Raw genomic sequence first — 12,875 nt, 5'->3', positions numbered from 1 at the left:
GTGAAAATAAATTCCATACCCCCAAAAGAAGGGAAAGCAGTCCAGATAAGTATAACTATATCCACAAACAGAGCAAAGCAGAAATTAGGATGGCTTGTGGTAAAAGAATACACTGTTTGGATCAGAGGATCAAAACTGTGGAGCTGTGAGACACCTGGGGCCAGTGCTGAGACGAAGATTCATGCCTCCTGAGAGTGTGAAGTCCAAAGAAAAAGACAGCTGAAATAACACCCAAGGAAAAATATGCAGTCTGATTAAAACAATAAAACTTTCTTGCCTAAACACAAAGGTCTCTCTGGAATAAAATGAGAACACTAATTCAAAAAGATACATGCACCCCAATGTTCATAGCATCATTATTTACAATAGCCAAAATATGGAAGCAACCTAAGTGTCCATCAACAGATGAATGGATAAAAAAGATGCTACACACACACACACACACACAAAATACTCAGTCATAAAAAAAGAATGAAATTTTCCCATTTGCAACAACATGGATCAACTTGGAGGGTATTATGCTTAGTGAAATAATCAGACAGAGAAAAAGCAAATACTCAAATACTGTATGATATCACTTATATGTGGAATCTGAAAAATAAAACAAACTAGTGAGTATAAAACAACGACAGAACGAGACGCACAGATATAGAGAACAAACTAGTGGTTACCAGTGGGGAGAGGGAAGTGGGGAGGGGAAAAAGAGGGGTAAGGGATTAAGAGGTACAAACTACTATGTATAAAATAAATAAGCTACAAGGATATATTGTACAACACAGGGAATATAGCCAATATTTTATAATAACCATAAATGGAGTATAACCTTTAAAAATTGTGAATCACTATGTTGTACACCTAAAACTTATATAATATTGTACATCAACTGTACCTCAAAAAAAAATGAAGGTCTTAGGATACTCCAAGAGTTCAATTTCTGGTACCCATAACTCTCAGTGAAAAATTCCAGAAGCAGGGAGAAACCAGTGGGCTGGCAGAGAAAGAGCAGCGACTGTATAAAACATACTGGATTTTTTTGCCATTTATTCTGGAGCAGTTACTTAGAATGTGCCAGATGCCAAGCACTGTGCCTGGGGCTGGGTGTACAGAGAGGAAGAAGATGAGACAATTTCAACTCTGAAGACATTTATATCCTGATGGTAATGTTGATAGAGAACCAGTGTCTGAGCACCGAGCATGTGGCAGGCAGTGTATTATGGACCATCTTATTTTAGCCTATGAGGAAGGCAGGTATGGTCATTATTACCACTTTACTATGAGGAAATTAAGGTTCAGAAAGAACTTGCTCAAAGTCATGTTGCTAACAGGTGGTCCAACTCCAGGGCACAGTTTGTGACCACTGTGCTATATTCCTTGAAATACTGAATGAGAAGCAAAGAGAATATTAAAAATAGGAAGTAGAATTTCAGTCCTATCTATATTCAGTTCAGAGAAAAAGACTGTAATGGATCTAAGTAAAAACCTATAGGGCTTCCCTGGTGGCGCAGCGGTTGAGAGTCCGCCTGCGGATGCAGGGGGCGTGGGTTCGGGCCCCGGTCCGGGAGGATCCCACGTGCCGCGGAGTGGCTGGGCCCCTGAGCCATGGCCGCTGGGCCTGTGTGTCCGGAGCCTGTGCTCCGCAACGGGAGAGGCCACGGCAGTGAGAGGCCCGCGTACCACAAAAAAAAAAAAGTATAAAAAATTCTTAGAGAAGGTTAAAATAAAATATTTAAAAAGAAAAAATCACAAGTCTCATGTTACTATATATGAATAGAAAGTGACAGAAAGAAAACAATAAGTTTGGGATATAACCCCATGAAGTACACCCAAGATAAAATTATATGGTTTCTATATATTTTATTTTATGTAACCTCAACCATTCACTAGGGAAATAACATACTTTGAATCATTATATTTTCCCATGAGTGAGACTTTCTGTTTGCATCCAATCTAATTAACCCATATTCCAGTTAAAACAAAAGTCTAAAGGTAATTATTTGGTCCTATCTTCTATACTATTCTGGCCTGTCTTTAGAGAGAGAAGCATGAGTTTGGAGCAGATTATCTTGCATATGAGCTTCTCAGCCAGATATTCTCACACAGATAAAATATGGCTTAAACTGAGGATTATCAGCAGGCTCAACAAACAAGTAGAACCTAAAATATAAACAAAAAGCAAAAGCAAGTTTTACAGGAGAGGCTGTTGCCAAAGTACATGCTGAGACAAACCGTACTTAACACACAGGGAGTCGCCTTGTCTTGTGAAACTAACCCCAAGAGGGTGAGGTTAGGACACTGCTATAGCCCAACTGATGCATTTAATAAAGGGCAGTTTACCAAAGCTCTTTTGTGTGTAACTGCTCCTTTAACCTTGTTGCTGCAGGTAGAGTAGATGTTAGTAGCTAAGCGTACAGCCAAAGGCACAGAGGCTCAGAAAGGTCACACTGGACCAATCTTTGCTTCCAACAGGGAATCCCAGGCCCTTGTTCATGGTGGTAACTCATTACCTTCAACAATGGCTCAAAGTCTTCCCTGCAGTCCTCACAGGGCTGACTAGCCATTATCCAAATAAAGTAAAGACTGTGATATTTCCCATATCTACTCTCTACCTGGCAAAAAATTTGCAGAAATGCCAGGTTTCTTTCTAATGTTGCCTATATTCTCTTAAAATATAGGAAAATCTTGTCAGATTTCTTTTCCTGAATCTCACAACCCATTATTAAAGCCTCAGAGGTTGGCAGAGGAAGGCAGGGAGGGAGGGAGGGAGGGAGGGAGGGAGGGAGAGAGAGGGGGGGGGGAGGGAGGGAGGGAGGGAGGAAGGAAGATGAAAGAAAGAAAGAAAGAAAGGAGGGAAGGAAGGAAGGAAGAAAGAAAGAAAGAAAGAGAAGAAAGGAAGACGAATGAAAGAAAGAGAGGGAGGGAGGGAGGAAGGGAGGAAGAAAAGAAAGACTTAAATCAGGTAAATAGTTTGCTTCCAGGCTTACTATAAGAGGATAAAAAACATGGCTAAATTTCCAAACTCTTGCAAATCGTATAAATACCAAAATAATTAAATATAGCTTGAAGCACATAATACCATTATAATTACATACAGGGGAAAGGGTATTTTAGAATAATAGTTTAAGAGTTACGACTTGTGAAATGTTCATTCGCCATACGATTTTGAAAGGAATGATAGAGGTCTAGGAGGTATTTGAGGTAAACTAAACTAAAGCTTATTAATTAAAAGTGTTGTACTTTTCTATTTAAAACCTCAACTGTGATTTCTTTTGAGATATATTCTGTCTTCATTTTTCTTTAAATGGAAGGTGTAAGTTAGCTCCTAACTCTTCACTTTTGTTACAAAAGGAAAGAAATTTTAAATTTATTGTAGCTCTATATGGTAGACAAACCATCTATATCAAAATGATTACTACTGGGGCTTCCCTGGTGGCGCAGTGGTTGAGAGTCCGCCTGCTAATGCAGGGGACACGGGTTTGTGCCCCGGTCCGGGAGGATCCCACGTGCCGCAGAACGGCTGGGCCCGTGAGCCATGGCCGCTGAGCCTGCGCGTCCGGAGCCTGTGCTCCGCAACGGGAGAGGCCACAACAGTGAGAGGCCCGCGTACCGCAAAAAAAAAAAAAAAAGATTATTATTGTTTAGCAGTTCATTGGCATAGTCTGAAATTGTGGCGCCCTATAAAGTCATGAATTTACATGAAGTGGTGGTGATTTGTGATTATGTGCTTTTCCTTGGATTGTTATTGTTCCTTTTACCAACCATGGCACCTAAACATCGGCTCTAACTGCTGCACATTTGTCAGAATGTATTGTGTATGGTGACATTTTACAAATAGATAGTGCAAACTTTCACTTTTCACACCCCTCTCCCCCCATCACTGAATGGTTATCATGGTCTCCTCCCCTAGCACAACTTCCTATCTAGAAGGCTTCCACTCCTATAACACTGGCCAATATTACTCTTTCTAGTTATTTTTACCCACTCTCATAATACCACAGTGACATGAGGAAGACCTTATTTAGAGTTTTATGTACAATTTTTATTGCCATGGTTTAAAGCAAGAGGTAGAGAAACTAGATGTAGAGGCAATGAGGTATAAAAAAGAGAGACTGAACTAAACCCCAATCCTAGCTATATCACTTTCTAGCAGGGTGACCTTCCACAAGGGGTAAAGATGGGGAAGAGTGGTAGGAAGTGATACCTATTGAGTACTCACTTTGTGCTAGGTGCTTTATGCATATCTTATTTAACATAACAACCCTACAAGAGAAGTTCTTATCTCTATTCTCTTGGGGTCTTTTCTTATTCATTTATTTTTAAAGATTAACAAGAGACATATTCAAAATCTAAAGCTCAAAGAATTTAAATAACTTGCCCAGAGTCACAGAACTTTAATCACAGAGCTAGGACTTAAACTCAGGTCCCCTAACTCTGAAGTTCAATAAATATTAGTCCTTTTTCCCAAGGGAAAAAACAGAGAAGAGCAATTTGTATCAAAGGGATCAAAGGTAGATTTTTACGGGCAGAAGTTGAAGGATCTAAGTTGTTTAGCTTAATAAGTAGTTTTAAACATTAGAAATCAACTATACTTCAATAAAAAAATTCTTTTTAATTTAAAGGTAGTTTTAATTACCATTTTTAAAATGTGGAGCTTCTCTAAGGAATCTGTTGGACAATGATTGACTTTGTCCATAAAAAACACTTAAAGGGCTTCCCTGGTGGCGCAGTGGTTGAGAGTCCTCCTGCCCATGCAGGGGACACGGGTTTGTGCCCTGGTCCGAGAAGATCCCACACGCCACAGAGCGGCTGGGCCGGTGAGCCATGGCCGCTGAGCCTGCGCGTCCGGAGCCTGTGCTCCACAACGGGAGAGGCCACAACAGTGAGAGGCCCGCGAACCGCAAAAAAACCCAACAAAAACAAAACACTTAAAAATGAAAAGTAATATATGTTTTGTAGAATATAAAGAAGAATTTTCTGGGACAAACTTGTTCATAAGGCGTATTGTTTGCAAGGTACTTTCCTAGGTGCTGAGAATCTCAAATGAATAAACTAAAATCCATGGTCCAGTGAGAATAGGCCAGAACATACAGGTGCTCAGTACATATTGGATTGCTCAATAATTAGGTAAGATGTGGTAACAACCTTCAAGGAAGATGATTACATCTCTGGAGGTCTTCAAATAAAACAAGGGAAATAGCCTAGAAAAGAAGCTAGAAGACATCAAAAACCATCAAAAGTACAGAGCTTAGACTAGTGTCCTTACTTTTTGATAATGGTAACACCCCAACCATGTTTCATTTTGCATTGTTCCTTCCTCAAGAAGTTATATGTCCATAGCTATTCACAAGTCTTTACTACACGATCACTCTACTTACAACACCACTATAGGGACCTCCCTGATGGTCCAGTGGTTAAGAATTCACCTTGCGGGCTTCCCTGGTGGCGCAGTGGTTGAGAGCCCGCCTGCCGATGCAGGGGACACGGGTTTGTGCCCCGGTCCGGGAGGATCCCACATGCTGCGGAGTGGCTGGGCCCGTGAGCCATGGCCGCTGAGCCTGCACGTCCGGAGCCTGTGCTCCGCAACGGGAGAGGCCACAACAGTGAGAGGCCAGCGTACCACAAAAAAAAAAAAAAAAAAAAAAAAAAAGAATTCACCTTGCAACGCAGGGGATGCCAGTTCAACCCATGGTCGGGGAAATAAGATCCCACATGCCGCAGGGCAACTAAGCCAGTGTGCCACAACTACAGAGCCCACGCACCACAACTAGAGAGAGAAGACCACACGCCACAAAAAGAGAGAAGCCCGCACACCACAACGAAGGGAGAAGTCCACGTGCCACAATGAAAGATCCTGAGTGCTGCAAAGATCCTACAATGAAAGACCCAACGCAGCCAAAAAAATAAAAAAATATTTAAAAACAAAAAACCTCTATAGTACCAAAATGGCCCTCTACTGTTTTAGCCACCCAAGACCAGCTTTTCCTTCATCCTTTGTTTATACAGCCTCTATGTACGTGACCATAGTTGGATTGTTTCAAAATGAACCTTGAATCATGCAATTATAGAGGTGGTTAGAACCCTCCAAATTCATATAATACAGTCTTCTTCCTTCAATCAGGTGAATTTCCTAACTAATGATTTCTAACAATGATTTTGGAGTAACCCAGGCTGTAACTGTTTAAATTTCAAGAAATTTCATAAAATTTTTAAGATTTTAATTTATATATCTCTATGAATATGAACATACCCATGTATATGTCCAGGATCACTTACAGTACTCTATATGATTTATACTAGAGATTTTTACTTTTTAAGAGAAGTAACATGTCATACTTGTTTTGTAATCCCTCTCTCAAAAGTTGGATATAAAGTAATCCTTCTCTCTTACAAGTGAGATATAAATCAATTAGCTTTGAACTTAGACCAGAGGAAAATTCAGAGTCCCTTTCATATCTGTAATTCATTTGAACCTATCCATCCTCAAAGATGAACAAACCTACTACTAATATTTCTCATTCCCCTTGCCCTCAAATTAATGTATATTTTGGCTTAATAAAATTCTTAGAGTCTAAGGTAATGAAATAAAGACAATGTAATGCATGTACTTGATGAACTTTCTATCCTACTAATTATACAAATAGGAAGAATACTAACGCCAACTTTTAATGAGTGCTTACTATGTGCTGGGATAAGTTCTATGCATGCATTTTGTCATTTAATCCCTACAACACATGTATACAAGGCAAAGAAAAAAACAAACCTATCTTTAAAACAATAAATAAGATTAGAGAGAGTGTTGTTCTTTTGCCATATTCTAGAGAGCCTCACCTGTATCCCATCGCTGAAGAAAGAACTGAGAAGAAGCTGGATCTTCCTGAGCCTCTGCTTTCCTAGCAGGTTATACAACTGTACCTTCATTATTTTTGGCATTTTCCTATGGTTCGAAAAAAAGTGTTGACAATTTTCTGCATCTATAACATTTTGGATGAGCAATTTCCATCCTATTGTGTTTCCTCACATATGGTGTTCTAGCTCAAATAGCACTGGTATTTTTAACTTGCCCAATATTAGTACACCACTTTGACTTCTTCTTCGCTGACAAGTATCCAAATTACCTAACACAAATGAGAAAATTTCATGTATTATTTAGGCCTGTGTGTTCATTGAGTTTTCAGACATAAATTTTCCAGTAGAATCACTGTATTTTACAGCTGGAAGGGATCATAAAGATTATCTAATCTGACTACCTCTCTTTACAAGTGAGATTTACAGCAGAGAGGTTTAAGTGTCTCTGCTATGTCAGGTTAGCTAGTTAGTAGTAGAAAAAACTAATAGCAGTCCAGTGCTTTTTCTACATAAAAAAGTCAATAGTTATTTTTAAAAATCCATATCATTTTGCAGTGCCCTACAGGGGATGTTCCAATAGTAAATGATGGGCACATTTTTGTAATACTGTATTATTATCAGTACTGAAATTGAAAACTTGTGACTATCAGTTATATAATGCTCTTAAGTATCACTGCTGTTCAAAATTTTTTCCTGTATTCTAACTAGATTGTGACTTCCTTCTGGTAGACACAATTTCTTTTTTAAAAGTGTTTCTTATATCCCTTAATAAACCTATATATACACTGGTTAACAGCTGGAAAGAGACTGAAATAAATATATTTATATTTTAGACTAATACTATATGACTCAGAATCAAACAACTGTCATCCTGTTTGAATGCAGGTGAATATGTTTTTTTGAGAGGGAGAAACTTGAGAAAATTTCTCATTTTTTCCTACCAAGTAGTTGGGATTGTCCCTGAGGGTGAGGGGTTCTAGGAGCCTTGAAGAGGTTGGTGAAGGTTGGAATAGAAATTAGAAGGAATGATGAGAGAGCTGACTGAGCCTTAAGACATCTGGTAGCATATGCAGATCAAATTGCTCAATAAAAATAATAGCTAATAATAACCAAGGACTTACTACATGTTTGGCAGTCCTCTCTCTACTCTACTTGTGTTACATCGTCTACACCTCGCACAACCTTAGGTATTCTTTCCCCCATTTTGTGGATGAAGAAATTGAGGCTCAGAGAAGTTAGAACATTTGCCCTACTGAACCAGCTACTTAATGGTGGAATCAGGATTCAAACACTGACTGCCCTGGAGGCCTATGCTCCTAATCACAGTTTGATAGTTAGGATAAAACCAGATAAGTAGGAGGCATTTAATACACTGCAGAGCAAATGCCTGGCTCCCAAGAAGGAGCTCATTAATGTTAATGCCCTGCTTTTGGTTTCAACTACTCTCCCCATATTTACCCAGCCACTCCTTACTTCCAAGAACACATACACATAACCACATGTTCACACACACTCCAGTCTTTTTACCAACAAGGTCCACCCTCAGGTGTCTAGGTTTGATATCTAGTTATCAAACTTCTAGTCATATACTCTTCTTCCTCATGGGACTTAAGCTCACTTATGTACAATGAATCCTAGGACCAACCTCTGCTCTCCCACATTTTCCCAGGTAAATGTAAACACATGTTAAGACTGACTCTGGGTTACAAACTCTATGCACGTGCATAGCCCGATACATAACAGAATTCAATTCAAGAAGGAACTTTATTTTCCCATTATCCAGGGAGATGCATGAGTTACCATAACAGATGCCAAAGACATTTGGCTCTGGCAGTGGAAACTGGGAAGCAATGGTGAAATGAGGTAAGAAATTCCAGGGCCAGAAGGTGGACGCAAGTCATCAACTGCTTTTCCCAGGAGCTTGCTCTTTTTGGAGAAGTGCTCCACGTACAAGCCCCAGCCTGCTGCCATAGCCTTCAGTCCCCTCTACCCAACTCTGAACCCCCCTCAGGCTGGAGCAGATGCACACACCGCAGGAGCCTCATTTGTAGGAGATGAGTGTTCCCTTGTTTTATTTTAAGGCTTGCTCCCAGGCTGGGGAAAGAGGATGTGTCAGAAATCGTGGAGAACAGCGACAGCCAAGCTTTCTCATGCAAAGACTAAGCAGCCCAGGAGCAGCAAATGATGACTTGCACAGTAGGTAATGGTTCACGGGAAAACAAGTTTCTCTCCTGCCTGCCCGCCCTCTGGAGCCAGCTCCGGCAGACGTGGACTAAGCCGGGGCGGCGTCCTGCGGGGTTCTGGAGGGCTGGCGAGGCAGGGATGTGAGCAGCTCAGCCCTTGGCACCAGAGCCACGGCCGCGGAGGAGGCTCCGGAATCGCCTCTCGCTGATCCCCAAGGATCCAGTGGGCCCTGATTAATACCCCGCCCGGCCGGATACGGGAAGGACAAGTTCCAACGCAGGGTGTAGAGCCTTGGGCGGGTCCGACAAGCAGACCCCGTCTGCCACCCACGCCCCGGCAGCCGCGCGCGCTCGCTGTGGAGCCGGCCGGGTTACTGCGCCTGCGCGCTCCGGGTCCTGCCCCCAAGACGCTTTCCGAGGCCTAGTGCCCAGTCCGCTGTTGCTTAGCAACGCACAAGTCGCTGTCGCGGTTCTCCGCGCGCCCCTTTCTTGTCAGGGCTTACTCCCTGGCCCTGGTCTTCCCGTGAGGCTCCTCATTGCCTCGTGGCAGGCCGTAGGAGCCCATGGAGGGAAAGGAGGATAAGCAGCAGTAAGTGCTGGGGTTTGTTTTTCTATTTCCCCTTCCGAAAAATGTTTTCCTACTTCGGGGGAGGGTTAACTGAGATCCGAAGGGTAAGTATTTGGGCCCTCAGGGCTTTTCCTCTGCCCATCCCCTTCCTACCTCTCATTTCTAGTATTGAGCGCAATAATGCTTTTTAAAACGCACTGTTTACTGGGCACCTACTATGTATAAGGCACTTTACATGCATAGCTTGGCCTAAAACTCTTGACGTCATCTTGAATCATCCACTACTTCTCACACCCCACATGTAATTTATTAGCAAATTCTGTAGGCTTTACCTTTAAAATATATCCAGAATCCACAACGATTCATCACTTCCACCGTCATTACTGCCCTGGCCCAAGGACCAGCGTCGCTTACCTGTATACTGTAGAAGTCTTTGCTGCTCGGCCCTCTGCAGCCTCCTCAATGCAGTCTTCTGAGTGGTCATTTTACAACATAAAGTTAGATCACTGTTCTCCCTTGGCCATTGCAGAGGAAAAGCTAAGGCTCCGACAGCGGCCAATGGGGCCTACCCAATGTGTGCCTTTGCCTTACTTGGCCTTGTCTGCTCCTTGCCTCCCTCTCCTCCAGCACTGAGGCCTCCCTGCGGCATCTGCAGTGATTTTCAAAGTGTGGTCCCCAGAACAGCATCAGCATCACCTGGGTGCTTATTGGAAATGCAGTTCTCAGGGGCTCCCCTCCACAGACATACCAAATCAGAAACTCTAGAAGAAGGGCATGATAATTGAGTTTTAACAAGACCTCCAGGTGATTCTGATGTACCTTAAATTTTGAGAACTAGTAAATCAAGCAGCTTGTTACAGCTTGTTATGGTGTGGATCCAGGGGTATGTGCTTCCAAACCTGTATTTTTGTCACTAAAACAGTGGTTCTCAAATTTTAACACCTAGAGAGCTGGTTAAAACAGTTTTCTGGGACCCTGCCCCAGAGATAATGATTTAGTAGGTTGGGAATGGGACCTGTGACTATGTATTTCTAACAAGCTGAAAACTGATGGCAGGGCTGCTACTCCAGGAACTACGCTTGGAGAAGCACCGTCCCGAGGTCAGGTGCTTCTGCTTCCAAGCTTTGGCATTTACACTTCCCTCTGCTGGAATGTGCTTCCTTAGATATCCACTTAGCTCTCTCCCCTCTCTCCTGTCTTTTTTCAGTTGCCACCTTCATAACTCAGCCTCCACCTTATCTAAAAATGCCACCTACCTCCCATATACATGCACTTCTTTCCCCTATTCCCTGCTTTAATTTTGTCCTTAGTACTTAACACCATCTAACAAACTATATATTTTGCTTTTTATTTCTCAACTGCCTTACCCCACTAGAATGTAGGCTCTGTTTCTTTTGTTACTCCTCTATCCTCAGTGCCTCAAACAGCACTGGACACATAGCTCAATAAATATTTATTGAAAGAATGAATTATTTAATGTTATTCTCACATGTCTCACAATAGGTATTATTGTCCTTATCATGCAAAGGATTGGAAACCAAGGCTCAGATAGTAAATGGCAGAGCTGGGAGTCCAACCCAGGTCTGACTTATTTCAAAGCCCATTAGTATTTTTAACTGTGCTTTCCTTCTAGTAAGAGATTACTACAGAAGCCTATATTTCACATTTATGAGTCAGTCTGTAGCCACTCACACCACAAATCCTTCATCACATGAATGCATCAGTATGTGAACAGATAGCTATGGTCCTTTCCTTAAGGCCTGATTCTAGTACAAAATTATCATTGGGTTACAACTATGAGAAGCAGATGGAAGAAACTGATGCCAGAAGTCTACAGTGATAAATCAATTAAGGCCTTTAAATAAATTCATCTCTGGAAAGATAACAGAAAAACTTTCAAAGTAATTTACACTTTACCAGTAATCATTTTTTCCAAATCCTTTGCAGAGAGCAACTTCTGCTGGGGTGCAGAGAACTGGAATCCAAGGGTACTGAATGTCGTGTGTGTTTTGGATGAGGGTTGGGTGTGTATAGCTAACACAAAGCCAGAGTGAAAAACTAGTCCAGCAGATTCACCAGGAATGTGTAAATAGTATAATGGCAATCTGTTTACCTGCAACAATCAGGACACTTGTCTGGATGTTGGGTACATAATGATGAATGAAACGCGATCGTCACCTTAATGGAACTTATTGGCTTGTACAGGATTATTTGTAGTGCTTACTAGAACACGTAAACAAAAAGGTACATAAATGATAAACCGTAGTTTGTGTTATGAAAGAAATGAACGAAGTACTAAAACAGAGAATACATGCAGTGGGGAGGGGGAAATCTAGGAAAAGTTTCTGAGGAGATGACTTCAGCTGAGACCTAAATGGTAATGAGCCAGCTGTTCAGGGAGCTGGGGAAGAGCAGATGCCCTGAGGGGAGAGGAGACTGGTGTCTTCCAGGAACTGGAAGTAGGCAGGCTGGCTGGAGAAGGGAAGGGAGAGAGGCTTGAGTGGTTGAAGAGATTAGCTGGAGCAGGGTTACACAGGGCCTCAGAAGTGCGATAAGGAGGAAGTGTTTTATCATAAATGCAGAGGAAAGCCACTGGAGGCTTTTAATTGAAAAAAATGACATGGGGTAGAAGAGATGGACCTGCTTTGGTTTGAAGTAAGGTAGGGCCATGGACAAGGCTAAACAGAACTAATCACTTTCTCTATAAACTTCGAATCTTATTCACTCACCTTCCATGGGTCGGGACTTTGATTTTTTAAAATTTCTATGTAAAAAGAATCTAAATTCAAATATTTTGTTCTTACCTTTACTTTTCAAGTATGCAAAATTTAAAAATACTCCTATTACTCCTTATTTAAAAGGAGAAAAAAATCATAAACGATTCCTTTTAAAATATTTTTTAACATTTAAAAATTTCAATAATTTTTATTTTTGTTCCAGGGTAGTTATTAGAAGCAAAAAACGATGAAATTAAATTAGCTGTTCTGATGTCTGCATAGTGGTCTTTTCCTGAATAAATAATAGTTCTCATTTGGTAGCTTTTATAAGTTTGCCAGGTGAGCCTTTAAAATTAAATAGTTATCCTTGTCCAGAAAGCTAAATATACTAGGTAACTAACTCTTAAAGAAGATGAGTTAAGATTAGCATGTAACTTAGGCACACGAATAAATACTGTAAACAGAATTTGTAAGAATGATCAAATCACCACTATTTCTTAACTCCAAGCAAATGAATCTGTACACTACATTGGTATATGGTAATAAATAATCACTATTAACACA

General features: G+C 41.2%; 1 protein-coding gene across 3 annotated transcripts in view; it reads left to right on the top strand.

Moving 5' to 3' along the window:
* The first annotated feature begins 8,947 nt into the window (after window positions 1–8,947).
* The window catches only part of C11H2orf73 (chromosome 11 C2orf73 homolog), a 30,507-nt gene continuing 26,579 nt past the window's right edge, over window positions 8,948–12,875 (top strand). The window contains exon 1 of one of the 3 annotated variants that reach the window (XM_067007600.1): window positions 8,948–9,039. In XM_067007600.1, the coding sequence (XP_066863701.1) occupies window positions 8,994–9,039 (46 nt within the window). In that variant the 5' untranslated portion in view covers window positions 8,948–8,993. Of the gene's footprint in view, window positions 9,044–9,496; window positions 9,616–12,875 lie in introns of those variants that run through there. The other 2 variants (XM_067007602.1, XM_067007599.1) reach the window with 2 other exon arrangements.

This window comes from Kogia breviceps, chromosome 11, assembly GCF_026419965.1.
Source record: "Kogia breviceps isolate mKogBre1 chromosome 11, mKogBre1 haplotype 1, whole genome shotgun sequence".
NCBI lineage: Eukaryota > Metazoa > Chordata > Mammalia > Artiodactyla > Physeteridae > Kogia > Kogia breviceps.
The sequence above is the reverse complement of the archived record's forward strand: the minus strand, read 5'-3'. Positions and strand labels throughout refer to the sequence as shown.